This window comes from Cucurbita pepo, chromosome 9 (genome assembly GCF_057944985.1).
Source record: "Cucurbita pepo subsp. pepo isolate OVF chromosome 9, ASM5794498v1, whole genome shotgun sequence".
Classification (NCBI taxonomy): Eukaryota; Viridiplantae; Streptophyta; class Magnoliopsida; order Cucurbitales; family Cucurbitaceae; genus Cucurbita; species Cucurbita pepo.
The window spans coordinates 14,551,604-14,577,993 of record NC_141806.1 but is presented as its reverse complement, the minus strand read 5'-3'; the positions used below and the strand labels follow the sequence as shown (position 1 = coordinate 14,577,993).

The 26,390-nt window shown below is 35.7% G+C and overlaps 6 protein-coding genes across 13 annotated transcripts; 3 read left to right on the top strand and 3 right to left on the bottom strand.

Annotated features, from left to right (window-relative positions):
* The first annotated feature begins 374 nt into the window (after positions 1-374).
* Positions 375-5,453, top strand: LOC111801875 (transcription factor BIM1). Of its 3 annotated transcripts, none has more exons than XM_023686078.2 (13): positions 375-596; positions 732-811; positions 909-1,027; positions 1,197-1,280; positions 2,350-2,739; positions 3,170-3,275; positions 3,377-3,516; positions 3,591-3,699; positions 3,845-3,914; positions 3,998-4,096; positions 4,230-4,657; positions 4,898-5,027; positions 5,131-5,453. In XM_023686078.2, the coding sequence occupies exons 3-13, from the start codon at positions 991-993 to the stop codon at positions 5,227-5,229; spliced, it is 1,692 nt and encodes a 563-aa protein (XP_023541846.2). In that variant the 5' UTR covers positions 375-596; positions 732-811; positions 909-990; the 3' UTR covers positions 5,230-5,453. The 3 variants fall into 3 exon arrangements, with proteins under 3 accessions (XP_023541846.2, XP_023541845.2, XP_023541847.2); XM_023686077.2 differs by having other exon boundaries at positions 686-811; XM_023686079.2 differs by having other exon boundaries at positions 376-596; positions 686-811; positions 3,173-3,275.
* Positions 5,454-6,139: 686 nt separating this feature from the next.
* LOC111801877 (protein MICROTUBULE BINDING PROTEIN 2C) lies at positions 6,140-8,693 on the top strand. Of its 2 annotated transcripts, none has more exons than XM_023686082.2 (5): positions 6,140-6,533; positions 7,001-7,084; positions 7,321-7,665; positions 7,844-8,062; positions 8,288-8,693. In XM_023686082.2, exons 1-5 carry the CDS (start codon positions 6,300-6,302, stop codon positions 8,459-8,461), a joined length of 1,056 nt encoding a protein of 351 aa, XP_023541850.1. In that variant the 5' UTR covers positions 6,140-6,299; the 3' UTR covers positions 8,462-8,693. The 2 variants fall into 2 exon arrangements, with proteins under 2 accessions (XP_023541850.1, XP_023541852.1); XM_023686084.2 differs by lacking the exon at positions 6,140-6,533 and adding an exon at positions 6,681-6,834.
* Positions 8,694-8,821: 128 nt separating this feature from the next.
* Positions 8,822-10,506, bottom strand: LOC111801879 (protein BREAKING OF ASYMMETRY IN THE STOMATAL LINEAGE). 2 transcript variants are annotated; one of them, XM_023686086.2, is made up of 5 exons: positions 10,394-10,506; positions 9,602-9,942; positions 9,394-9,513; positions 9,146-9,321; positions 8,822-9,054 (listed from the first exon to the last, which is right to left on the bottom strand). In XM_023686086.2, the coding sequence occupies exons 2-5, from the start codon at positions 9,899-9,901 to the stop codon at positions 8,946-8,948; spliced, it is 705 nt and encodes a 234-aa protein (XP_023541854.2). In that variant the 5' UTR covers positions 9,902-9,942; positions 10,394-10,506; the 3' UTR covers positions 8,822-8,945. The 2 variants fall into 2 exon arrangements, with proteins under 2 accessions (XP_023541854.2, XP_086982770.1); XM_087126644.1 differs by having other exon boundaries at positions 10,365-10,497.
* Positions 10,507-11,106: 600 nt separating this feature from the next.
* On the top strand, positions 11,107-13,309 carry LOC111801876 (ADP/ATP translocase ER-ANT1). Its single transcript, XM_023686080.2, has 4 exons — positions 11,107-11,419; positions 11,520-11,795; positions 12,161-12,532; positions 12,877-13,309. Exons 1-4 carry the CDS (start codon positions 11,258-11,260, stop codon positions 13,186-13,188), a joined length of 1,122 nt encoding a protein of 373 aa, XP_023541848.2. The 5' UTR covers positions 11,107-11,257; the 3' UTR covers positions 13,189-13,309.
* Positions 13,310-15,216: 1,907 nt separating this feature from the next.
* On the bottom strand, positions 15,217-17,867 carry LOC111802757 (agamous-like MADS-box protein AP1). Of its 3 annotated transcripts, none has more exons than XM_023687246.2 (8): positions 17,542-17,867; positions 17,017-17,095; positions 16,873-16,937; positions 16,658-16,757; positions 16,511-16,552; positions 15,934-15,975; positions 15,698-15,829; positions 15,217-15,604 (listed from the first exon to the last, which is right to left on the bottom strand). In XM_023687246.2, the coding sequence occupies exons 1-8, from the start codon at positions 17,724-17,726 to the stop codon at positions 15,548-15,550; spliced, it is 702 nt and encodes a 233-aa protein (XP_023543014.1). In that variant the 5' UTR covers positions 17,727-17,867; the 3' UTR covers positions 15,217-15,547. The 3 variants fall into 3 exon arrangements, with proteins under 3 accessions (XP_023543014.1, XP_023543013.1, XP_023543012.1); XM_023687245.2 differs by having other exon boundaries at positions 15,708-15,829; XM_023687244.2 differs by having other exon boundaries at positions 15,702-15,829; positions 17,542-17,862.
* A 1,037-nt stretch (positions 17,868-18,904) lies between these two features.
* LOC111802063 (agamous-like MADS-box protein MADS2) lies at positions 18,905-21,822 on the bottom strand. Of its 2 annotated transcripts, none has more exons than XM_023686314.2 (9): positions 21,670-21,822; positions 21,301-21,587; positions 20,297-20,375; positions 19,950-20,017; positions 19,776-19,875; positions 19,646-19,687; positions 19,533-19,574; positions 19,307-19,464; positions 18,905-19,218 (listed from the first exon to the last, which is right to left on the bottom strand). In XM_023686314.2, exons 2-9 carry the CDS (start codon positions 21,483-21,485, stop codon positions 19,104-19,106), a joined length of 789 nt encoding a protein of 262 aa, XP_023542082.2. In that variant the 5' UTR covers positions 21,486-21,587; positions 21,670-21,822; the 3' UTR covers positions 18,905-19,103. The 2 variants fall into 2 exon arrangements, with proteins under 2 accessions (XP_023542082.2, XP_086983226.1); XM_087127100.1 differs by having other exon boundaries at positions 19,950-20,014; positions 21,670-21,821.
* Between the last annotated feature and the right edge of the window lie 4,568 nt (positions 21,823-26,390).

Genomic DNA, 26,390 nt, shown 5'->3' with positions numbered 1-26,390 from the left:
CCTTGCTTCAGAATGTCCATGTTTTATGCTACCCTCCATTTTATTATTTCCTTTCATATTATAATCAATATGGTTGAACATAAAACAATTATGTGAATTGCAGCATCAATTAAGATGCAACTTGCGAGCTTTTTAATTATTTTATAAACAAAACAACTGAAGTATGATTTTAAGATTATTAAATATAATATATTATATTAGAAAACTTGTGCAAATTAGTGTGGAAATTGAAATATTGTGGCTTACAGCTTGTGAGCATTAATGTAAAGAAATAAAAAATAAAAACCCGCGATGGAAACGAAACGATGGAGAAAAAGAGAGTATATAAATAAAGATGCTGAATCCCCCACTAACGCCTGTGTGTGCGCTTTCAGTGCCAGAGTTATTATTATTATTATTATTTCATTTTATTTCTGCTTTTGTAAAAAGGGCAGAGAAGAAAAAGAGATCCTCCAGTCTCCAGCTCCAAATATAAGAGAACGTTTTGTTTTTAAGCGGCAATTCGAAGCAGATTCTTCTCCGTTTTCCCATCTCTTCTCTGCTTATTCAATTTTACAATTTACTCTCTTATTCTCAGATTCTTTGTGAGATTCATGGTAGACTACTCTCTGTTTCTTCATCTGCTTTTGTTTCTTAGATTTTCTCTCTTTTCTATTCAATTTGTGTTCTTCTTCTACTGCTGTAGGTTTTTCTTAATCTTGTACCTCCAATTGCGGACTTGCTTTCTCCAGGATCACAGGGATGATTTTCTGGAGAAACAATTAGGATTCTACACAGTGCTACTCCAGTTGACAGTTCCATTGCTGAGAAGGTATGCTGAATGCGCCTTTCTGATCTTCATATCCACCCCTCTCTTCTTCTCCGATCCCCAAGTGATTGATTTCTCCTTGGATTTTCGACATCTGTAGTTGCTAAATTTTTGTGAGGATTCAACTTCCTTGGAGGGATTTTAATTCGAAATCCACCGAAGGCTTGATTTTATAATTTCTGATGGAGCTTCCTCAACCTCCCCGTCTCCGGACCGAAGGTATTTTCGCTTTAAACTTCTGTCAATTCTTTTTCAATTTTTTTTTTTTTTTTTTTTTTTTTTTTTTTTTTTTTTTTTTTTTTTTGGAAATTGAAGGGAGAGTTCTGAAAAACCCTCCCGAACGAAATGAATGTTGATTTGTGGCCGTAATCTCAAAGCTTTTTTTCAGGACGGAAACCAACGCACGACTTTGTGTCTCTCTATGGTCATTCAACCGTCCACCAACAAGATCATCCATCGCAGTCCCTTCAAGGTATTATTCCTCTATCAAATCTCCATATTACAAAAATCCTACTCAAATTTTAATTTCCACAACTGTGTTCCTATTGTTAGTCATGTAAAATACAGTTTAGATCCAAAATGAATGGACTGTATTTTTTTTGTAGGGTATATATTCCGTTGGGTGTTTCTACTGTTTGTATGTGATAAAGCTATGTCTCTGTGTTTGGTATTTGTTAAATAACTTTTGTTTGAATTTGGAAACACGTGAGCTTTAATAAAATCATGGATCTGGGGAACGAAGTAAGTAAAAGTAGGGCTGAATTCAATAGAGTGGAATAGCATAGAATAGATGACAGAATAGGGTCACCGAATTCCAAAAAGGAAAAGGAATGGCACGGCAGGTAGCCACTTAGCCCCACCAAATTGATGGTGGTGCTCCTTTTCAATGGGGACGGGACCCGCTTCTGGTGTCCACAACTCACTTGACATATCGCACATTTGTGGATAAGCGATGCAATTTCAAAATACTCTTCTGGACCCGTTGTTGTGTCTGGTTATCCACCCATGCATCTTAAAATTTATAAGAACAAATTATATAAATTTTATACTATTCTTATTTATTACAGACCAAGTCACCGTCATTTTCAAAATTAAAGAACTATTCATGAATTAAAAAACATAGTGGCATGTCCAAAGTTTTCCCTCCTGTTTATATTTACTGCTACTCATCATGCGTATCTCTTACGGAATCGTCATTATGAAGTGTTCTTTGAATGGGGACTTTCAAATATTTGCATTCAGCTTGTTCTTGTTTTTGGAGACAGTTGTTTTTCCAATTCTTTGTGGCAATTATTGTCATATTAGTGGATTTATGTTTTTATTCAACACCCCCGAATGGAAAATTATAGAATATTAAAACACAGGGATTTCAAATGTCTCTCTCTCTCTCTCTCTTTTTTTTTTTTTTTTTTTTTTTTTTTTTTTTTTTTTCAATCCATTGTTAGGTTGGACGGTGAAAAGGGTTCTATCCTGTTCGTTTTGTGATTAATACATCACTTTTTGCTCAGAAGCCAATATCTTTTCTATTTTTGTGAGAACAGGAGGATATCTTAAGACGCATGATTTTCTCCGGCCGTTGGAACGGGTTGGAAAGTCATGTGCCAAGGAAGAGAAGACAATTAGTGTGTCCACTGCGGAACGAGCTGAGCCACCGCTGGCAACTGCAGCACATAATTCTCCTGTCGAGTGTGTTTTACCAGGTGGAATTGGGACTTACAATATAAGCCACATTTCTTATTTCAACCAGAGGGGGGTTCCAAAGCCAGAAGGATCGGTATTTTCAGCCGCCCAGGCGAGTAGTACTGACAAAAGTGATGACAACTCCCGTTGTAGCTCTTTGTCTGGAAGTGGTTTCACGTTGTGGGAGGAATCTGCAGTTAAAAAGGGAAAGACAAGGAAGGAGAATTTAGGTGAAAAGGCCGGTTTAAGGGGTAAAGTTTTTATCTTTACAAGCTTTTCAGTTCTAATTATTGTTCATAGACGGCTAGCCAACACGCCATAAAGGAATAATTTTTGTCTTCAAGTCGGTCAACAGAGTTTCATCGACTTTCTAATGTTGGTGGGGTCTGTACTGACTTCTTCACGTGGCCTTTTCTTGTGGTTAAAATAGTCCGAAAGAACTCATGACCGAATATTATTATTTGCCACAAAACTCGAGATGTTGAGGACAAAACAACGAAACGTGTGCGCGTGTATATGTGTGCATTCTCTTATCAACCATCTATATCAACTTTTTAGTTGTTTTGCTTGCATGTATAAAAATTCTAGTACGGAGTTCTGGTATTTCCTCATATTTTCCCCTTACATTTGAGCCTTGCTATTACGTTCCTTCTCATTCAATGGATCGTCTGTTCTTTCCAGCAGAACCACCGGCGAAGATTGAGCAATGGACCGTTTCAACGGAGCGGCCAACACAATCATCATCAAGCAACCATCGCAACAGTTTCAACTCTCTCGCTTCGTCCCAGTCAGTCACATCTCCTTTTTTACCCTTCAAAACGTCTACATTATTGTTTCGATTTCCGTGTATAAATATTGAGAATGGGCTACCTGCAAATTTACGGGCAGGCCGCCTTCAGGCCAGCATAACCGGAGTTTTGGTGAGATGTTGAAGTCCGTAGTCAAGGTTTCCTCCGAGGAAGACGAACTAGATGACGGCAAAGCATTTGTTATTAAGAAGGAATCATCGCCATCCACTGCCTATAAAGGTTCATTTCCTTCATGATGTTCTGTTCTTTATTCCCGCAGATTTCTTTATCGGGACAGTTTTCTGTACTTACAGGTGAATTGAGGATGAATATTGGTGGAAAATGCTCTGATCAGAAGGCTAACACGCCGAGATCCAAACATTCTGTAACAGAACAGCGCCGAAGGAGCAAAATTAATGACAGGCAGGATTCCCCCGATATATGTTATTTTAGTAGCAGACTTTACCTTTTCAAAAACATGTGTTTATATTTCCTTATAGAAAGCAATGAGTTGAACAGTCAATCTCTAAGTTTTTTCATTTGTGATAAAGTTGGAAAATTAATGCAGGTTTCAGAAGTTGAGAGAGATTATTCCTCGTAGTGATCAGAAGAGAGACAAGGCATCATTTTTGTTAGGGGTAAAGATGCATGTCACTAGTTGATATTTTACTTCTCTTTTGCTTATGGTGTGTAATAGATTGATTTCTGGACATGTTTCCAGGTTATCGAGTACATTCAGTTTTTACAAGAAAAGGTTCGCAAGTATGAAAGCTCACCACCGCAAGGATGGTACCGTGAACCAGCGAAATTAATCCCCGTTGTAAATACTAAATGCAAACTTTATCTCCATCAATTATGTAAACTATGTAACACTTTTGATCTTTTGTTCTTGTTCCACTAAACTTGATTGATACTTACCTAATCAGGAAACCGACTGATCCTCTGTTGTGCAGAGAAACAATTGCAATCCAGCACAATGTTACATTGATCAATCTCAAGTAGCAAAGAGAGGCCCTGTGTTTCTATTTTCTGGGTCCAACGAGAAAAGTATGTCTCACTCCCCTGCATTTCCTCGGTGCTCGCACAACCCAGTAGAATCTGAAGTTAGTACATCCACCGCCTTCAGAGAAGCAGATCATCATCCTGGAACAGCCAACAAAACTACATCTTATCAAATGTTGCAGCCTCGCAATTACACACCTGTCATAAGTGAAGGTGAAAGAACTGAACTCCAATCTCAAATGGCATATAATGCAGACAACAAACCATGTGAGATGAGATCGTGTAATACTGATATTGCTGCCGGTGGTAATAATCTGAAAGAACCAGAGCAGAGCATTGAAGGTGGTAGAATTAGCATCTCGAGTGCATATTCTCAAGGGTGAGTGTATTCGTATTCCATTTCCTTGTTTAGTGTCGTACATTTTGATATTCATGATATTGAGTCTTGCATCCAATCAACAATAAATTCAGTGGTCTTCAAGACTGATTGACATTATAGTATTAGTAGGTAGCTCTTCTTGCAGCAAAGTTAATTGTGGGTAGAGGCTAATAGTATTGGTATGAATTTGATGTTTGATTCATGAATAAGCGACATTAGATATGGTTTGTTGATGAGCAGGTTACTAAAAATTCTCACACAAGCGCTACAGCGTTCTGGAGTGGATATGTCACAGGCCAGCATCGCTGTACAAATAGAGCTTGGAAAGAGGACAAATTATAGAGAAACTGTCACCAGGCCTGCTATTGTGGTAAACTAGAATTGCATTACTCTATATAATGAACGTCCTTTTCCTAGTTGCATCAAATCCAATTCCCCTCGTTTTCTCTTTTTCTGGCTCTATTGTTTCATAGGATGATTCGTCTCGCCCAAGTGAGAGAGGGATCCTTGGTACCAGAGGTGCAGCGGCAGAGGACTTGGAGCAGGCCATCAGCAAGCAGCAAAAGACATAAAAGAGATGATATAACGAGTATGCTCCAGTCGATTCATTTTATTATAACATCATTTCATTTTTACGTCCCACGAGGGCTTTGTTGCCTATATAATTATTTGGGACTCTATGCATATGGCCCAAGATTGATTGTACATTATGGTAGTTCATTTCTTTGTTTTTTTTAGTATATGATGTGTAATTATGAGAACAAAATATTGTATGGGCAGCCACTTCTTCTGTGCTCTTCGTATCTCAGACTATTAGAACTCAACCTTTGATTCCCACTTCGTCAAAATTTGACAGCTTCGGTGGGCATGTGCTTTTGCTCTGGTTAGGTTTCTATGACTTGATGGTTCAAATCTCTACTCTACATATGGTAAGCAAGCTCGATTAGTGAGGTCGTAAAAACTTCATAAAATTCAATTGTTGATTCTTGATTCTTGTTGATTCTTGAAAGGCACAATGGATAGATCTGATGAAATTAAAGTAATGAAAGTTATTAAAAAAAATTATTGGATTTAATAGAAAGTAATTTAATTATTACATAGAGAGGTAAATTGATCAATGGGTTAAAAAACCAAAAGAGGATCTACAAATTTCATTTCCCCTTATTTTGCACTAATCCTTTCAGTTAAACAAATATTTAAATAATTATTAAAATAAACATTTAACTTAATATATTATTTTATCTTTAATTTATACATTTAAATTTTATCATTTTAGAATGGTCAAATCAAATACTTGTCTTCATTTATTTATTTATTTGAAGTTTGGAGGATCCAGTAGGAAATTTTATCTTCTAATTATTAAAATTCATTTAAACATAATAATTAAATTGAAAAAAAGAGAGGGTATCGCCGTGGTTAAGAAAAAGTCAGGGGTATTTTGGTAAAAGGAATTTCTCTTGATATTACGTTGATGAACCCGAAGAAAATGAATTTCAAAACTCCAGCCCAACGACTCTCACCGTCCAATTTCTTTTCATTCTTTACTCTCTTGCTTTCCTTTCCGGTTTGGAACTTACAGAGGCCTCTCGTGTCTCTCAAAATCCTTCCCTCCTTATTACTCTAGATTTCGTCTTCTCAAATCATGTTTGAGCCCCAACATTTCGTCGATTTGCAAGATAACAATGCTTTCGCCGATAATCAATCATGGCTTTCCGGCGACCACAACTCGTCCCCGACTCCGCTCCTCAGTCTCTCTTCACTCTCCAGTGCATCGATTTCAACTTCGGCAACTACTGCTGGTGGCGCTAATGGAAATGTTGATCGCGAACTCTACAACAATCTCGTCGAGATGGTGCCTCTCGTTCAGTCTCTCATTGTAATTCCTCTATTTTGAACTCTCTTTCACTGTTTAGATGCAGGGGAATGATGGGGTTTGTCTGAATTTTGTTATGGTGGTACTACAGGGGGCTGCGGGGTAGTTTCCCGAGTCTCGTGATCGACGGAAATTTGATTTTGAAATCGTACTATTTTTAGGTTTGTATAAATTCTACTCACGGGGTGCGAAAGGCTGGAGTTGTTTATTTTCAGAAATGGGAACCGGGGGATTGTTAGGAAAGAAATTAATTCACCCACTCCATATTTCTGTGTTTGGGGAAGGCGTCGTCATGGTTGAAAACGTAATTCGGTCGTGTTGTTTTGTGATTTCTTGTCAATTTCGAAGTTCTTCGTTCCGTCTCTCTCTCTCTCTCTCTCTCTCTCTCTCTCTCTCTCTCTCTCTCTCTCTCTCTTTATTTTTATTTATTTATTTATTTTTGTTGATTATGGGTTTTTGTTTTGGTTTAGGATCGGAAAGCGAGCAGTTCATTCTCGAAGCGGGGTTCCATGATTTACACGAAGACGCCTTCTAGAGAATCATTGCACAGGAAAGTTAGTATTTTTTACTCTTACGTGATTCGGTCTTCTTCTATACACTTATTCTCTGATTTTAGGAATTCAAGGGGTAGGAGTTTACTGAATTATTTGTGTCATATTCTGTTAATTTAACCGCAGAGCTCCATGACTTTCCAATTTCTTCTCATTTTGTTGCTAAGCCTATTGTCATTTTGTTTTCCTTATTCGATGATTTTTAAACTCCTTTTGTGTGTATTTTGAAAATTGAACAGAAAGGTAGGAATATTGGCCATTCTGTTCCGACCAAGAATAAAAAAGATCATGGCAACAAGGACCAAGGTCGCGATGTTGATAATAATCCAGATGATGATGCCTTTGCAGTCTTGTCCTCAAGTTCATTGGTCTCTGAAAGAGACAACGAAGAGCTAACCACATTGAGAGAACAATTGGAGGATCTGCAAAAGAAATTGCTTGAAAAGGATGAACTTCTAAAATCAGCAGAGATGTCAAATGACCAGATGAACAGTGTTTATGCAAAGCTTGATGCTTTGAATCTCCAGTCTGTAGAGAAGGATTCTAGGATAAAGTCTATTCATTCCCAACTTTCAGATGCAAAGGTTCCTATAAAATTGCATTTTCTTTTAGATGGGTTTGTTTTGTTGAGGTCAAATATAGGTATCATAAGTAAGCAAGTTGATTGATGAATCCCTTTTGCAGTTTTCTGTTTGTAAATATTCTGGTTATGTTCCGAAGATGGATGGCTAACAGCTGTTTAAATCATTACACTATATGTAGATTAAGCTTGCTGATAAGCAAGCTGCCTTGGAGAAGATGCAATGGGAGGTAATGACATCGAATTCAAAAATAGAAGAACTTCAAGAAGAGCTAATGTCCTCGCAAGGAGACGTTTCATCGTTTATGCTGTTACTTGAGGGCTTGACGAAGAATGATTGCAATGAAGGCACGGAGGATTATAGTCTTTCGTTGCATCTCCCGGAGAGCTGCCCTTATATTGTAAGCACATTATGATATGCTTTTCTATATATGAGTTTGTAACAGTCTGTTTTATGATTACAGTACAAGTTGTGACACAATCAGCCGTACGTTTTATTTATTGGAAAAATTATCATGCTTATTCTTTCTGTGCTCTGGAATACCATACTGTTTCTTTTAAACTCTTCAGTGTTTGCTCCTCATTGTTGGCCTTGAACAACGGAAGCTATTTCTTTTGTCCTGCAGGATGATATGGACGACCTGGAAATGCAGAAAATGGAAGAAGCAAGCCAAGCTTATGTAGCTGCTGTTGCTGCTGCAAAGGCAAGGCAAGATGAAGAATCTATTGCTGCTGCTGCAACTGCAAGATCATGTCTTCAGTCATTCGTTTTCAGGACTAAAGTTTCAGACGTTTATTAGAATGATCAAGTCAATCGCGCTCGCTGCATTCAGCATTCAAATGGTATCAATTGGCATTTCAACATTCATATGGTGTTCTCCATGGGGGGTTACTCAAGTTATTTATTTGTGATAATTTGTGGAATATGAAAAAGGGAACATTTGTTTCATTTTGTATGTATGATGTATGTAACCTTCCCCATATCTGTGTTTAATGGTAATGCACTAGGGCGACAACTCCCATGTTCTTCAATCTTTTAGCATCTCTCTCATTTTTTTGAGGAAGTTTAAATAATATGATTAATGAATGGGTTGGGATGGTATATTCTGACTAACAGGATTTGTAAAGTCCTCGGTTATGTTTTCTCATATTTCAGAATGTTGAAAATAAAAGAAAACTTGATAGATTGACCAAAAACGGAAGTGATATTGAATTCCATGCCCCTATAAGGGTCGTCTAACACAAGATACATGTATAAATGAAATCCTAATTTGAGTTTGTGTTTCAGAATTTACAACACTGGAATCCTACACACCGTGCCTTGTGCTTTCTAAGCTGCAAGCCTTCTGATTTTGGCATTTGCACAGGACTTCCACTCCACTCCAATCCTAGCCTGCATCACATCTCACATAGAATTAGCATTCATGTATCATCTTAATAACATTTTCCCATCTCTTTCTTTTATATCATTAGGGGGTGCTTACACAGGAAAGGCGAAGGAGCCATTGCTGACATCTGAATGGTTAGAGTCGCTTGATTCAGTCGGCACTGCCACGATCGGATCGCCATTGATCACCTCTTTGTGATTTCCCATTCTGTTCTTACCCATACCTGATTCTTTATCCATGTAAGTATCCTCCACTTTTTCTCCCTCCTCATCCTACAACTCAACACAGAATATTATGAACCTGTATTGATTTCTGAAGTGCGCATAAGTGGTAATGATTCGTACCTTTTGAGGTGATATCATGTGATCTCCATCTTTTGTGGAGTAAGTATCAGGTGTACCTCCATTTATCTTCTTTTCATTATTGCATCTCTTGACTGCTTTATCATGTTCACCATAATTAAGCTGTTTAGAGAGACAGAGAGTGATTTCTTTATCATTCATATAGAATCAATCATATGATAGACAATAAAACACGAGGTTGTATATAAACCTTCCGACTAACTGGTCTTGAAGTTGCTGAAACCAAATCAATGTAATTGGAAGCATCTGAATTCCGATTCTTTATAACATCAAATGCTCCATCTTCTCTGAAACAGAAGACAATGTAGTCTTCATCTTCACATTGTGCCCAACTCGAATCATCAGTCATCTTGTTTTTGACAGCAACAACAGCAGCAGAATCTTCAGAATGCTCCATCTTTCCCTTTCTTTGCCTCGACATCTTCTTGCTATTACTTTTAGCTATTGAGGCAATACTCTTTCTGTCAAAAACCATGGCTCTTATTGGCATTGTGGTTGGGGTTGAAGTGAAATATGAGTCTGGTTCCTTATCTGTAGAAGAAGAAACTTCACTGTGAACAAAACAAGCCAAACTCTTCTATTCTAAAACAGAATTTCTGAGAGAGAAAGAAACTAATCTTTGAATTTGAAAAAGACACCATTACTAGGGGAAGTTACTAATAATGAGGGACGAGTGAGTCAGTTGTGTTCCTAAACATGGAGAACTTTGTCAGTTAAATATGTTGGTAAATGAACAACATTTTCAAAAGTATATTGCTGAATCCGTAGTTAGGTTTCTAAATCAAGATTATTCTAAAAGTAATTCCTTTCGTTTTTATGAAAGAAATGGTTGTGAGTGGCATGTGATCTAGCAATGGGAGACGTAGAAAAAACACAAAATCATCCAAACATCAGAGAAGAATAAGACCATTGAAATGCTAATTCAGGTACAGAACAATGTATATATCAGTTACCTTCACTAATTCAATTCCATTTGTGTTACCTTGTTGGTTGTAGGGCGGAGATGGATGACATGATCCCTTTGAAACTCGACTTTGTGTGGTGCTATTCGACAGAGGAAGCTTCAAAAGAACAATGCAGGCAGGTTTGGATAGACATTATATACTTGATTTGTTCAGGCTTAGTTGTTTTATTTGATGGATGATTGATGACAATAATGAAAATTAAAGACGTAACTGCAATGCATAATAAAACCGCCCACAATTATTGCACAAAACTAAGGCATTTCAAATTTTAAATTTTTAAAAAACACAAACCATGTATTAATGGATTATGGGCATGAGTTGTGTTTTGTTTCCTCTTTTTTACCGTAGAAGGAGAAAGTTTCGGCGGAATTTATGATGGGACTGCGATTGTGGCATAAACAAAAGTGCAGCGCTACCCATTGAGTTGTTTTGAAGTGCAATGACGGCGATTAGAGCAGCAACCAGATTGGTAGCCATTTTGGAGCAGAAAAAAAATCAACGGGGTTTCAACTTTTTGAATAGCAAATCCGATTAAACACCCAATTCACTTCGAACTCTTCGGATTCTTCATCGAAAATCGTCCAATTACAAGAATGTTCATGTAAATCGGCGGAGACGTAGAAGTTTCTTTTTTTTAGCTTTTTGTTTTTTTAGGAAAACGAATAATACTGAACGAAAAGTTGACGTATTTGACTCGCGTTTAATTAATTGAGAAAGAATATGAATATGTTTGTAAACAATATTCAACCAACCAACTACTTTTATTAGATTTTTTAAGCCTTTATTCTGAATGAAAGGATAGAAAAAGAATGGAATCTGTACCATAGATTTATTTGAACGATAATCCTACATAAAAATGGCTTCTTTCCCCCCTTTTTTGAATGAGATTTACATCGCCCCCGTGGGGAGGAAGAACGGACGAAAAGGAATCGTTTGTTTTCAAAAAAATTAATCCGCAGCCTCCATCTTCTTCTATTCAGTTTGAAGTCGCCCTCTCTCAATATTTGTTTCTCATCAACCCCGTTTGTCCACTTCACAATCGTGTATGTCTTTACAACAAATTAGCTGTTGCATGGTTTCTGGGCTGCTTTCCTTCTTTTTTCCGTATAGGGATTAAACGTTTTCTTTCAATAACTTCTGCAGCAAGAGAAGGAGAGAGTAATGGCGACAATATCCGAGAAATTTTCGGCTGATTTTGCGATGGGTGGGGTTGCCGCGATTGTGGCCAAAACTGCAGCCGCACCCATTGAAAGGGTCAAGCTTTTGTTGCAGAATCAGGGGGAGTTGTTAAAGAGAGGTCATCTCAAGGACCCATATCTGGGCATTCATGATTGTTTCAGAAGAGTTTTGAAAGAAGAAGGGATATTGTCGCTTTGGAGGGGAAATCAGGCCAACGTTATTCGATATTTCCCAACTCAGGTCTTCTACTTTTTGTCCTTAACTTTTGATTTTGCTTGATTAAACTGATGTGGGTTTGCCTCTGAATATTCCTTCCTGCTCATAAACAATGTGGTATGCGATTGTGTGTTGGATTCAAAACTCTTTTTTTCCCCTTTTAATGGAACTAGCTGTTGAATTAGCATTTGGGTGAAATCATGAATTTGGGAGCACTGATTCATTCTAATGGATGACAGTTCAGAGATATTCTTGATTCTTATGAACTGATTGAGAATTATTTGACTCTATGTTAGAACTCTCAGTTTATTTGTTTTTTGAGTAACCAAAGCTTTAAATTTATGTTACAATCTCCAAATGTTTTTAGAGAAGAGAATTTGAATCCATAGGCTTTCAACTTTGCGTTCAAAGGTTACTTCAAAACCAAACTTGGGCGCTCAAAAGAGAAGGATGGATACATGAAGTGGTTTGCCGGAAATGTTGCTTCAGGAAGTGCTGCAGGAGCATCTACATCTTTGTTTCTGTATCATTTGGATTATGCACGTACTCGACTAGGCACAGATGCAAAGGACTGTGGCAGTAAGAGGGTGCCCCAGTTTAAAGGGCTGCTCGATGTCTACACGAAAACCTTGTCTACTGATGGGATTGTTGGTCTATACCGAGGATTTAGCGTTTCGATTGTGGGGATTACGCTGTACAGAGGCATGTATTTTGGGATTTACGACACCTTGAAGCCTCTGGTTTTGGTTGGAAATTTTGAGGTAAATATCTATCAAGTTTGGTATATCTTCGTCTAGGTACACATTCAACTTGTATCATAAACCTTTTACTATAAGATTTAGGCTCCATGCTTAACATACAACACAACATTTGGCACCATCTATATGAGAAAGGCAGCAACTGAAATATTCTTCATAAAGTTGAAATACTTGTTTATTACTTTCAACGATATCTCCAACCAATTTCTTTGATCATGTTTAATAATTGGTAGTATTCAAATGATAGTCTTGGGACCTGCTTCTTTGAGAAATACAATATGTTCTTGCCATAAGCATGGATATTCCTTCAAAGTCCTTGAAACTTTGTGATTTATTGTTTTATGAAGGGTAACTTCGTTGCTAGTTTCTTATTGGGGTGGAGCATCACCACCTGTTCTGGGTTATGTGCATATCCTTTCGACACACTGCGACGAAGAATGATGCTTACCTCTGGACAAACCTTGAAGTACAGTAGCGGTCTTCATGCGTTCTCAGAGATCATTCGCCTCGAGGGTTTTCCTTCTCTTTTTCGAGGAGTCGGTGCCAATATGCTTGCTGGTATTGCAGGGGCTGGTGTTCTTGCTGGTTATGATCAACTGCACGAAGTTGCGTGTAGACACGGTTACTCCTTTGGGGAACCTCAAATAGCCCCAAAATGATCGAAAATGGTACACACAACTTTTCATTGTTTGTGCGTACTGTACTGTATAATCCAAATACATCTACATTTGTTGGTTGTTATATAATTGCAAATGGAAGTATTTTACAGTTTGTGTTTCAGTTTCTATTCTTCTTTTTTATGGTTGAAGCGTAATGAACGATTCTGTATTGGTCGAACAATAAAGCTAGAAGCACCATAAATTAAGTTAGTGGCCAATTTTTTATGGTGCAACATGAGTTCTGAATGCAATACCCCACCCTCGCTCGACCTAAGCAGTTGTTGACTAACATTCTCGATTCTCGCACAAATTCTCACCTCCAAACTTTAAACTCTTGAGAATATGAAGAGATGGTGTGATGGATGGGTATGAAGAGCATGAGGGAAAATCACATGAAAATGGCCCGAAAATGAGAGTATTTATGGTTGGTTTTTTTTTACATTCCTTACCATTTCGTTGAAAAATATTGAAAGTAACTTAGATGATTTAAGTGTCTCCATTAAGGTCTTCTCGAGAAGGTTTAGATTGTATGGTCTTATACATAGGATTACATGTTTTTTTTTTCTACATTATTTTACTCTTAGCCCATCTTTAACGAATTTAGTAAGAGACTAAAACAAGAAAACAACTTTTCTAAACGACTCCATGACCCTCGTTTCAAAAATTAAAAAAAGTGTCAATGATATACCTATGTAAAATTACTCGAAAATGGCCTGAAAAAAGAAAGTATTTGAGGTAGGTTTGTTTACTAAGCATGTGTAAATTTCATAATACTTGAACGTTACTTATAATTTCGTTCAAAAATATTGAAAGTAACTTAGTTTTTTAGGTTCTATTAGGATCTTCTCAAGAGGGTTCAAATTGTGTGGTTTTATATACATGACTACATTTTTTTTTCTTCATTATTTTACGCTTAGAATTTTTTTTAGTGAATTTCGTATGATACTAAAACAAGAAAACAACTTTTATGAGCGAGTTAATGACCTTCGTCTCAAATAGGAAAAAAAGGTGGCAATGCGACCTATGGAAAATGACAAGAAAATGGCCCGAAAATCAAAGTTTTTAAGTTTAGTTTTTTTATTAAATGTATGTGTCAAATTTATCAAATTTGAACGTTCCTTAGAATTTCGTTGAAAAATATTGAAAGAAACTTAGTTTTTTCACATAAAGATTTAAGTGTCTCCATTAAGGTCTTCTCGAGAGGGTTCAAGTTGTGAGGTCTTAGAGACATGAGTACATGTTTTTTTTCTTCCTTATTTACACGTAGAACAATCTTTAGTAGATTTGGTATGATACTAAAACGAGAAAACAGCTTTTCTGAACGAGTTAAATGACCCTCATCACAAAGAGGACAAAAGGTGTCAATGCTAAAACCTATGGAAATTGACTTGAAAATGGCCCGAAAATGAGTCAATTTTGTACGACCCTATGACCCATGTTACAAATGGAAAAAAAAAAAGTGACACTGGTACACCTATGGAAAATGACTTGAAAATGGCCCAAAAATGAAAGTATTTAAGGTTAGTTATTAACTAAACAAAAGTATTTAAGGTCTCTTTTTTTACTAAATATATGTGTCAAATTCATCAAATTTGAACATTCCTCACCACACCATTGTTGAAAAATATTGAATGTAACTTAGTTTGTTTACAAAAAGATTTAAATATCTCGTTAGGTCTTCTACAGATTGTGAGGTCTTATAGACATGACTACATGTTTTTTTATAGGTCTTCTACAGATTGTGAGGTCTTATAGACATGACTACATGTTTTTTTATAGGTCTTCTACAGATTGTGAGGTCTTATAGACATGACTACATGTTTTTTTATTTCTTATTTTACTCTGAGTACAATGTTTAGTGAATTTATTAAGAGACTAATACGAGAAAAAACTTTTTCGAATGATCCTATGACCTTTGTTTCAAGTAGGAAAAAAAAAGTGTCAATCATATGAAAAATGATTAGAAAATGGCATGTAAATGGAAGTATCCAAGGTTGTTTATTTACTGAACATATGGAGAAGGAGAAATGTAATAAGCTTGTTTTTGTTTATTATAATAGAAGTGGCAGAGTTACAGATGTATATACAGTCATAATGTCTCATTCTGGAGCCAAAAAGCCTGCATGCTTCTTTCCCATTATACTCTTTTCTTAATTATAGCTTACTAAAACCTACAACTTTCAAAAGGATCCAATCCAAAGGCTTCATACACCTGAACAATTAGGTTCTACTGCTACCATATCATATCTTACATACAGGGCTTTACAATTATACGTCTTTTATCATATCATATATGTGTGTATCATGTTAGTCACCAAGGTGGTGCCCGAGCATCCACGGCGGCAGGAGGGCTGCCGATCTATCGTAGTTGGCAGCCACGTCTTTGTCTCTCGAGCTGTGGGATGGGTACTGGCAACTGCATCATATTATTATGTCATTTTGTCATTTGATAAAATCAACTAAAAGTCATTTTTTAATCACTTAGAAAGTCATTCTATAATTAAGATACCAACGTCGTGGTCATGGCAAGAGATGGGAATGGCTGAGGTAGGAGAAGCGGGGAAACGCCATGGCTATACTCCTGTTGCTGCTGCTGCTCGGATGGTGGATTTTGAGCTTGTGCTTTTTCCTTCTCTTTTATCTATTTATATATATTTTTTGAAACCAAATGATTAGAGAAGTAGATCATTGTGTTGTCTAACTCTACAGTTGTATATGCATATACGAAGGTAAAAGAAACATTACCTTCTTGGCTAACATGTTGTTTTGCTCCTGTAGGGCCTTGTCCTGATCAAACAACGCAAATTAATTTAACCCATACAAATCTTTTTCACCTACTCTCTCATGTTGGCTTCATCATTTTAACTACAAATTTATGCACATTCAAGCTTGAAGCTTCAAGTGATATATAGGACACAAAACTGAGAAAAGCTCAAACTTGTTCCTTGTTGTTGATCCAAATTCAGGTTGGTTTGAATTCATGGTGCCAAGTAGGACTAAAATTCTACAACTTTCATCACAAATTGGCTCCATACTCATTAAGGCTAGTAAAAAAAAAAAAAAAAAAAAAAAAATGTAAATGTACTTCTAAGAAATGAGTTCAATCTCTATGGAGAGACCCTTCTAGTTTGAGTAGAGCATTTGTATTCGATACAACATATCGAATATCTTTGACGCTTATTGGACACATATCAAACATTTATTAGAATGTCTTAATAAACCTGCCTTTTTTTTTTTTTTTTTAATTTGTGGTCGGCCCAAAAATTGGAAAAAAAAAAAAAAAATAGAAAAACAGCTGAGAAGAAAGCAAGTATAAGATTACCTTTTTGTGAAGCTCTGAAATGGATTCATGCATGAGTTGGTTCTGTAGGAGAGAAGGTTTTGGAATGCAGTCAGCAAAACCTATTCCAATAATGTTGGACAAAATAATGGGATTCAAAATATAGCAATTAAAATACTTGAAAAATACCTTCCTAGCTCTTATTTGTTTGAGTGCAGAATCAAGTTGTTGTTCAATATTTTGAAGCTCTTTTAGAGCCAAGGAGTCAAGATCTTCCCCCATGAAATGCCTGCAAATTCAACCAAGTTCTGGATTAAGCCTTGGCTACTTCCAATTACAACAAAAAAAAAAAAAAAAAAAAAAAAAAAAAAAATGATCCAAAAGAGGAGAAAGAGATTTAGAACCTGTGGTTTTTCTGTAGAACCTCTACTCTGGCTTTGAGCTTTGCATGTTCAAGACTCCAATTTCCCTATAAACAAAGCCCAATTTCATAATTGATTGAAATTTAGAATGAAATTGCGTAATGGGATCATGGGTTTTGTTCGTACATTTGATTGGTTATCATTTGCAATAAGTCTCCTTTCTGCATAGGAGTACCTTTCATAGCGCTCCAGGATTTTCTCCATGCTGCTCATAATGTTACATTCATTAACACTAACATTTAGAATCTTAAAAAGTTAATTGTGTTCATGATTTGAAATCAACCCAAAAGTGATGCTGTTGCTACATTGGCATGCGTCATTATTCACAGCATATTACATTAAACCCACACTTCAATCATTAAAATAAAAAAAATAATAAAAAAAAAAAAAAAACATAAGACCCCCACAATACAATAGTATATATTAAAGTTTGGTGATAGTTGTTGAGGTTCATCCAATGATACAACAAGTGCATCAAGAGGGACAGGGACCTAAGTCGTACAGAAAAACACATCCAAACAACGATTGCAAAACAAAGTTAAAAGACTGTTGTAAGCAGAGAAACAACATGGGTATTGAAAGTTGAAGGCAAAAATAAGCATAGAAGTAGAAGAAGTGAGGGGAAATTGAAAGAAAGAAAAGGGAAAATACCATGAATCCGTGGAGTATTCAAAGAGCTTGCCCTTGGTGGAGAAGACAATAAGAGCAACTTCGGCATCACAAAGAACTGAAATCTCATGGGCTTTCTTCAGCAAACCGGACCTTCTTTTAGAGAAAGTAACTTGGCGATTGATCTTGTTCTCAATCCTCTTCAACTGCACTCGCCCTCGTCCCATTTCCACCAACAAACCCAAGATCACTTCATTCCCTTCCTTCAAAAATGGAATCAGCACATCAAAAATAACAACGCAGACAACATCAAACCAACCTCAAATATGTTTGGACTTCGTTTGTGGAAAGAAAAAAAAAAAAAAAGGAAAGGGAGAATAAAAATAGGCTCAGATTTTTTAGATGGGTGGGTTTGCAAAACCAGAGTGGTTTCGTCTAAAACGTTGTCGAGCTCTCATTGGCTAATGCCCTTCCTGTGACGTATCGTTTTGGTCGTCACCATCCGGGATTTTCAGCCACACCCTTCTCTTCTTCTTTTTCTTTTTCTTTTTCGCATATATTAATTACTTTTTTGTTATTATTTTCTTGGTTGGGCCATAGTAAAGTTAAATTAGCCTTAGTTTTTGGTAAATTTATGAATCAATCAACTCTCTTCTGCTAACCCTAACCCTAATTCTCGAATCGATACTTGTCCAACATAAAAGTTTACACTAATAAGTGGAGTATGAATTCATGAAGAACAACGTGTATTCTTATTTTGATATATTTACGAGCTAAAATGAAAATGTTTGCAACAAAAGAAAAAAGAAAAAGGGTATGGTTCCATTATTTGACATAAAGCTTACACTACCATCTATGATCTAATTCTTTCCCCACTTATCTTATACCTTTCTTATTCTCTCGGATTCAAACATTTCTATTTTATTTAAATAAATAAATAAAAGAAATATCAATTAATTAAATAAGCCAATGCTTTTTGGTAAGAATAATAAAAAGGAAAAAACGGTCCTAGGCTTTATCTCATTCTCAGCTCACATGGGAACCATATGCCCATATTCATTAGTCTTGGGCCTCAAGTTTGACCAAATGTTAGAATATGGGCTGACCTGAAGTCTTACTCCTTTCACAACTATTTTTTTTTTTCTCTTTTATTTTAGAAAAATAGTTTTTATTGAGTGGTTACATATTAAATTGTTAGTATCATTATAAGGAATTTTAGATCAATCCATCTAAAAAATAGATTGGAATATCAAATTCGAGTGAATACAAGATACCACCGCATAGAAAGAACACATTGTGTGGTTTTACATGCTTTCTTAGTCCCGATTCCTCGCGATAGTTTGTGATAATCTTGAGGAAGAATATGGCAAAAGAAAAACCATTTGTTTGTAATGGAAAAACAATATAATGAAGCATACGTAACAATATAATTAACCATATGTATGATATTGACAAGTCATAAGCTTGTTTTGAATATGTTTGGAATTGGAGAGTTATAATTACAAGTTGCATAGATCAATACAATACTGGAGACAGGTAGGAGAAGTGTCTAAGCATGCCCCAAATTCATATACATTACTGGGAATAAGCTTCTGAGTTTAGTCTTACAGCATCCATCCAAGCTGAAATCCATTGCCATTTTGGGGTGGAGCTCCAGCATTAGTATTATTATTATGAGTATTATTATTACTCAATCCAACTGACCCAACAGAATTGTACCTGAAACCCAGAAGAGAAAATGGAAGTTTCACAAACAAAAAATGGGTTTGCAAATCTTTCACGAAAAAAGAAGGGATTTTTTTAATACCCAATTTGTAAAGTGGGAATGGGTTGCGTTATGGGGTAGAAAAAGGCGTCTGATTGTGAAGCAATGCGGCTGGAATAGTCCATGCTGTGTCCTCCCGAGCCGCCTTCCCAGCCCCACGCCGCGGAGGCTGCCGCTACTTGGGCGCTGCTTTCTTCCAGCTGCACGGGTGCATTCACAATTCCAACACACTTAATTATTTCTAAAAATGTTAATATACACATTTTACCTTCTTTCTTAAACTTCGGTTGTCTTCAACAAGCATATGCTCCTGCATGCATCAATATATTGTTTTAACACAACCTAATTAAGAAACAAATAAATAAGAAATAAAATATGTACCTTGCGTTGAAGTTCTGCAAGCTGGTCCATTAGGGTTCGTGTCTGTTTTAAGGAATAATGATTGGATTTTAAGGAAAGAGAGCTCAAAATGCAAGGTTTATTGTACTAAATATGTGCAATTCTGAAGTACCTTTGTGGATCTAATGCGCTCCAAGGATGTCTCCAATTGATGCTCAAGTTGCTCAAGTTCCTTGGCATTCAGCGGTCCTAAATCTTCCCCCAAAAGGTTTCTATATGTAACATTCACATTCAACAATTTTAACAACCACCTAATCTCCTTAAATGTTACATGTTTACAATATACCTCTGAGATTGCTGCATGAATTCAACTGTGGCTTTTAGGTTCAAGTAATCATCAAAGCTCTGTGGCTGCTGATGAGAGCCATAACAATTAATACAAAAATCTCTTAATAATACACTAACATATATATATATATATATATATATATATATATATATATATTACTTATTATTATATGTTACATAACATTTAATATGAAACATCATAGTCAACACATATTGCTTGTCCTATGATGTTTGAACCACACTGAGAGTTGAAGTGTTTAGGGTTTGGATATATCTCCAAACGAATAATCTTATATTTATAATTTAACCTATAGTTGGAGAAACTATAACATTAAATCTACTTACCCCATTGTTATTTAGGTGGCGGGCACCATCCCGTATGTCATAACTACACCTTCGATACTTCTCGAGCGTCTTAGTCATGCTTATCATAAATAAACAAAAAAAAAAAAAAAAAAAAAAGATTTTTAGAATATAAATTATTGAATGCGAAAATTAAATGGCTGGCCATATATATAGATATAATAAACCACCTTTTTATCCAACTTTGAAAATGCTCCAAATAAGAAAACTGAATATAAACAAATTGCACAACAGGCAAAATGATACTCTTCCAAGGTAAGTAATAACATAAGGACTATCACATTAAAGTCGAAATTTGAGTCAACACAATGTTAGTAATCACGACTATCCACAATTGTTAGATATTATCCACTTTGAACGTTTTGCTTTCGGCTTTTCCCCAAAAGACTTTATACTAATGGAAATAGTATTTCTTGTTTATAAACTCATAATTTTTTCCTAAATTTGCGAACATGGGACTCCGTCCCAACGATCCTCAAAAAAAGGGAGAGAAAATTGAAGTGAAAAAGAATTAAAAGAAAAATGGTTAGAACAACAACAGGAGTTCATTTTTATTTTTAAAGAAGATAATTCCCTGTCAGTGCAGCGAATCAGGTGTGATTAAACACCAAACATCATGTCTCTGCCACGAAAATCACAACAGTAAACAATCCAGTACTGTGGTTGTTACTGGCTAACAATCTTGATACACAAACCCCCAAGACTTGTAACACTGCTTAATAACCTATCTCCCCCATTAAGAAACACCTTTGATTTCATGTCTTCACTTCCAGGTATCAAAAAACTTCATAATTAAGTATATCATATTTGGATGATTTAACCCTAGATTTGGCTGACCTGAAGAACAAGAAATTATATATATATTCGTTTTAAGATGCCTCAGATCTGTAGAGACAGAGAGAGAGAGAGAGAGAGATTGAGGAAAGTGAGATGAAAGGCGTAGTAATTACATAAAAATAGATAGTGAGAGGGAGTGAAAAGTATACCTAGAGCCACCAGAAAACTCAAAGAGCTTGCCACGATTAGAGAAGATGATGAGAGCAACTTCAGCATCACAAAGAACGGAGAGTTCATAAGCTTTCTTGAGCAACCCATTTCTTCTCTTGGCAAAAGTAACCTGCCTGTTAATTTTGTTCTCAATTCGCTTCAACTCAACTCTCCCTCTCCCCATTACGCTATCCCGTTTGCCTTTGCCTTTGCCTTTTCCTTTTCCTTTTCCCTTTCCCTTTCTAGTCTTGGTAAACAACCTGACCAGCCCCTCCCCAAAGAGGTCCTAAAAAGATGAAAGAAAACGATGAGACGAGAAAATAAGAGAGCAAGGGAAACCCTCAACTCCAAACATTAAATTTGCATACCCGTATGTATAATACAGTGTAGGCCTTGTTTCAGGTTTCGCCCCAGGTTTTCAACTTTATCATCTTTTTATGTATACCACACCAAGCTAAAACTCCCACTCTTTCCTTCCAAACACAGGTAATAAAGGGAACTGCCTTTTCTTTCTTTTCTTTTCTTTTTTTTTTTTTTTTTGTTCTACTAAATTCTAGGGTATTGCTGTGTTGTGAAATCATGGTACTTTGTCTAGGTTACATTTTAATGTCTGTTGGTCGTTAATACTAATCATCCTTACCTTTACATTTTACACGTGTCGATCTCTCCATCTTATACATTATATATACATTCCTTTGGGTTAAAGGGTTTGGATTTGATTCCCCCTCTTACTTTTCATCTCTTTTAGGGTTGTTTTCCTTTCTTTCTTTCTTTACATTACAAACAGCTTTCCCCTATAACAATTAATTTATATCCTAAAGTTTTCATTTTTATTGAATTACACCTCAAATGTAGATAGGAATATCTTAACCATGTGTGATACTATGTACTAATGGTTTTAAAACATAACCCTAATAGACTCTCTTAACTAACTTATATAGGAAAGCTTAGAGTTTTAAGGAACACAATCATTAGTTTGAGATTTTTAGTGGAGTGGTACTATTAAGATTAAAATTTACTTTTTCTTTTTTACTTTTTCAAAAAATAAATAAATAAATAAAAAAAAAGTCGATTTCCAAAAAAAATGAATCAAATTTATTTGACAAATTCGTCACGGCTTCAATTATTAGTTGCACCAAATTTACATCACTTTTGACTTGTAAGCCAACTTTGTGCCAACTTTGTGTAAAACAATGGTGAGAATCATACCATCCATCCATATCAACCCGATTTAATTTTTTTAAAAAAATATCAATATATATGTATATATATAATTTAAACAAAATACGGGTTTACTAATGAATTTGTTAATGAATGAATCGGTCTCGAATGGTGGGATATGTAGTAGTACTTTTACGTTTATGAGTTGGTACAACTAGGATTTAACCTTCAAATGCATGAATGTTAGTAGTACTTTTTCCTTTGCCGTCTCGTAACCTCCAGTAAGCGGCTACCCTTGATAGGGCCCTCTTCTAGGTCTCCAATCATTCCTTAATCGTGATCTTACTCAGATGAGAAAAAGGGGCCACATGGGTAGATGAGCGTTGGCAGGCTTGAGGGTCACCTCCTCTTTTTATGATTTTGACGTTAGGAGACTTACTAGGGAGATATCAACTAAACCTTATTAGACAATCTCATGACAATGTCCATAACGATAGGATGAGAATAATGGGTTAGAATCGATACTGAGGATGCACCTTGAGTACCTATGATATATAGGTTGATGATAACGACAATGATGAAAAAAGAACTTGAGAGAAGATGAGTTTAGAAGAGCTGAACCTTGAGAACCGATAGCTTAGATAGGGCCAAGAAAAGAGAACTCGATTGCTTCCATCATTTTCTATTAAGTTGAGCTTAGATGAACCAAGTTAACCAAGGAGATAGCCTAAGAAAGTCTACAACTTAGGAACAAGATTTCTAAGTACAAAAAAAAAAAAAAAAAAATACCAAACGAATGAACGAACAAACAAAGTATTGACATAACACTAAAAAACGAACTAAAAAACTACTAGCAAGCTAATTCTTTTAAGTATTTTTAAAAGAAGGATAGATAGAAGTGCAAGGCTTTAGGCTTTAGGCTTTAGAGATGGATGTTATGTTTTACATTAAACCTAGTTAAGGAATCCAACAAGTGTGATTAAGCTTAAATAGATCAAAATTCAATCAATCAATGAGTTTAAGAATGAAAAAATAATGCAGAAACTGAAAACAAGATTAATGTTCCTTAATTAACCAAGGCAGTAGTACTCCAACAATTTTCGAACACATTTTTCATGTTTTTATTTTCGTGTCCATTTAGCCAGCAAAAGCTGCTAATTGTGAGTGGTGAGGTGAGTAAAGAAACCAAACAATAATCTGAAAGCCATTATTATAAAAACAAAGCCCAAACACCAATTTTGTAGTAGAAACACAAAGAGATTAGGGTTGTTGATGTAAAAATTTAGAGGATGAAGCAGATATCCATAAAAGCTTACCTAAATAGCCCGGAGAAAAGGCAAGAGTTGGTTTACGTTGTAGCAGCATTTGCAAAACAATGAAATAAATCGTACAATCCTGGGGATGCATTTTGATCGTTGGGTCTTCTCATTGATTTGATTTGATTGTCCTCTTATCAGTTTTGTACCACATGGGGATCCCACAGCACGTGTTCACAGAGTAACCTTTCAAAATTTTCATTACTTTTTTTTTGTTTCTCTCTATCATCTCTCTCTATGTATTGATTACATGCAGATGCCATCAAGTCATGAGAAAGGTAGTTGGCAGCTGAGAAGCAGCTTATGTGATGGTGCCAACAGATTGTACTGTTTCTTTAAGCCCATGGCATTTTAGACACCCCAACTTTTGTCAATACATATTCTAACTTACTATTCATTTACCACCCTGCCCACTTGCTTCCCTTTCTTATGTGATCATCTTCTAAAACATTAATCACAATCTATGTCTGACCGCCATTCCACGTTGGTTGAGAGGAAGGAAATCTCTCCCTAACAGACACGTTTCAAAATTACATTAATCACAGTCTATGTCTGACCGCCGTTCCACTTTGGTTGAGAGGAAGGAAATCTCTCCCTAACAGACACGTTTCAAAATTGTAATGCTGACGGCAATACATAACGAGCTAAAATAGACAATATCCGTTAATGGTGGGCTTAAGCTATTACAAATGGTGTTAGAGCCAAACACCGAATGATGTGCCAATGAGGAGGCTGGGCCCGAACAGGATGAGGTGGACATTGTCCTAAGTTGATTACTGATAAATATTTATGGATGGGTGAAGTCTATTTCAGTTATGGAACGCGGACTCACCTGTTTTGGGCCGTTTAGCTTAACGAACCCTTTTAAAAATGGTTGGGTCAACGAAATTGGAAGCAAGTTTGTGGGCCGTTAATGGGCTGGCTGAGAGAAAGCCCATTTGAGGATTGGTCAACGAAATTGTGTTATCTCCAAAGAACAACAACAAAAGTCTAAAAGCTACAAATTGCGTAACTCAATTGTTAACAAACATACTTAAATTGCCATCTTTAATTTCTTGTTCCAAAAAAAAAAAAAAAAAAAAAAAAAAAAAAAAAAAAAAAAAAAAAAAAACCCAGTAACTATGGCATTTAGAGCAAGTTAAATGCATTTTTCAATACAATAAAAGTAAGGTAAGGTGTCTTTTTCTATTTTCCGATTCTCATTTTTTGTTTCTCTTGTTTAAATTTTTTTTTTTTTTTTTTTTTTTTTTTTTTAAATAGAAATATATTATTTTGTCGAAATTCGATCAACAATATTATTTATTTATTTGGTATTGGGAAAGGTGGAAAGCATTTGAGTTGGAGAGCATGAGGGTTTGTTGGTGACGTGGATATCTATTATTACACACCATACCCCCAACCCCCCCAACTCCAACAACAAAATGCTTTCTCCACATGCTTATCTAAGCCACTCTTATTTATTTATTCATCGTCACACTCCAACTCAATCATAAAATATTTGAGTTGGGTTGGTTCACATACCATTCAAATCCATTTCTAGCGGATATCGTTTACTTTAACTCATTATATATCATCGTTAGTCTCACGATTTTAAAACACATTTCCCTAATAAAAGAGAAAGAGCATTGCAAAAAATATTCTGGAAGTGCCATTTTAGATATCAAACTATAGATGGAGATTCAATTGGTTTGGTATTAATTATTGTTCATAATCATAAGTGTCTTCATAATCACTCATCATCACATTAGAATAGAATGAGTGGTCTATGTCTTTCCATTATTCTCCAAATTATTGCCTCCCTCAAACTCTCTTTTTTAATATTGTAATCAATGAATGAATGAGTGAATGCAATTGCATGTTTGGTCAAACTCTTCCATTTACATTTTATATTTTCTATGCTGATGTGTTGCACATGAATTATGTTTTTTCTCTACCACTTTGCATTTTTTAAGAATTTCAAATAGAATTGTTAGAGCATAAGCATGTTCTTATATATTAAGACATTCAAAATAAAAATGATTTATTGAGTTATTTATATTTGAAAGTGACAACTTTATGGAGTAGAAAAATTGAATCTTAGAAAAAGAAGAACGTCCAATACAATAAAGTAAATACAAGACACATGCACAAAACAGTGTTGTGACAAATGAATGGTACAAATGAATGGTACAAATGATTAGGATATTGAAATATTATTTATAATGTAATCTCATTCACGTTTGGGGTTAATTAGTAAATTCCCATTTGCAAGCAAACAAATTTATGGTATGAAAAGGTTGCCCCAGGCTAGATTTCAATATTTCTAACCCTAAAAGTTCTAGGAAAGCAACTTGGCACACTTTTTGGGCATGGCATTGGGCTTAAGACACAAAAGCTACTTTATTTGGAGGTACTGAATTTTTGTGAGAAATAAGAAATTGATATTGTTATTGGGATTTTCTAGGGACAAAAAAGTACAAATAGGAGTAAGAAAAAAGGGATTGAAAACTTCAAATCAACTAAATGTTACGTACACAATATGATCCACACAAAAAATTAGCTGGAGACCTCTTTTTCTTTTACCTATGGACCAAGCAACCTCACAAAACACTTTCATTTAATGCTCTTAGGGA

Excerpts from the sequence above, each read along its gene's own strand:
- LOC111801875 (XM_023686078.2), top strand. The coding sequence starts at position 991 with ATGGAGCTTCCTCAACCTCCCCGTCTCCGGACCGAAG. Across the intron at positions 2,740-3,169 it reads TGAAAAGGCCGGTTTAAGGG|CAGAACCACCGGCGAAGATT; the intron begins GTAAAGTTTTTA and ends TGTTCTTTCCAG. Across the intron at positions 5,028-5,130 it reads TCACCAGGCCTGCTATTGTG|GATGATTCGTCTCGCCCAAG; the intron begins GTAAACTAGAAT and ends ATTGTTTCATAG.
- LOC111802063 (XM_023686314.2), bottom strand. The coding sequence starts at position 21,485 with ATGGGGAGAGGGAGAGTTGAGTTGAAGCGAATTGAGAACAAAATTAAC. Across the intron at positions 20,376-21,300 it reads GAGTTTTCTGGTGGCTCTAG|CATGACTAAGACGCTCGAGA; the intron begins GTATACTTTTCA and ends ATTTATGATAAG. Across the intron at positions 19,575-19,645 it reads TTGCAGAACTTCAACGCAAG|GAGCATATGCTTGTTGAAGA; the intron begins GTACATATTTTA and ends TGATGCATGCAG.
- LOC111801877 (XM_023686082.2), top strand. The coding sequence starts at position 6,300 with ATGTTTGAGCCCCAACATTTCGTCGATTTGCAAGATAACAATGCTTTC. Across the intron at positions 6,534-7,000 it reads CTCTCGTTCAGTCTCTCATT|GATCGGAAAGCGAGCAGTTC; the intron begins GTAATTCCTCTA and ends GTTTTGGTTTAG. Across the intron at positions 8,063-8,287 it reads CGGAGAGCTGCCCTTATATT|GATGATATGGACGACCTGGA; the intron begins GTAAGCACATTA and ends TTTGTCCTGCAG.
- LOC111801876 (XM_023686080.2), top strand. The coding sequence starts at position 11,258 with ATGAGATTTACATCGCCCCCGTGGGGAGGAAGAACGGACGAAAAGGAA. Across the intron at positions 11,420-11,519 it reads TTTGTCCACTTCACAATCGT|CAAGAGAAGGAGAGAGTAAT; the intron begins GTATGTCTTTAC and ends TAACTTCTGCAG. Across the intron at positions 12,533-12,876 it reads TTTTGGTTGGAAATTTTGAG|GGTAACTTCGTTGCTAGTTT; the intron begins GTAAATATCTAT and ends TGTTTTATGAAG.
- LOC111802757 (XM_023687244.2), bottom strand. The coding sequence starts at position 17,726 with ATGGGACGAGGGCGAGTGCAGTTGAAGAGGATTGAGAACAAGATCAAT. Across the intron at positions 16,938-17,016 it reads CAAATGATAACCAATCAAAT|GGAAATTGGAGTCTTGAACA; the intron begins GTACGAACAAAA and ends CTTTGTTTATAG. Across the intron at positions 16,758-16,872 it reads GTTCTACAGAAAAACCACAG|GCATTTCATGGGGGAAGATC; the intron begins GTTCTAAATCTC and ends TTGAATTTGCAG.
- LOC111801879 (XM_023686086.2), bottom strand. The coding sequence starts at position 9,901 with ATGCCAATAAGAGCCATGGTTTTTGACAGAAAGAGTATTGCCTCAATA. Across the intron at positions 9,514-9,601 it reads CAAGACCAGTTAGTCGGAAG|CTTAATTATGGTGAACATGA; the intron begins GTTTATATACAA and ends CTCTCTAAACAG. Across the intron at positions 9,322-9,393 it reads ACATGATATCACCTCAAAAG|GATGAGGAGGGAGAAAAAGT; the intron begins GTACGAATCATT and ends GTTGAGTTGTAG.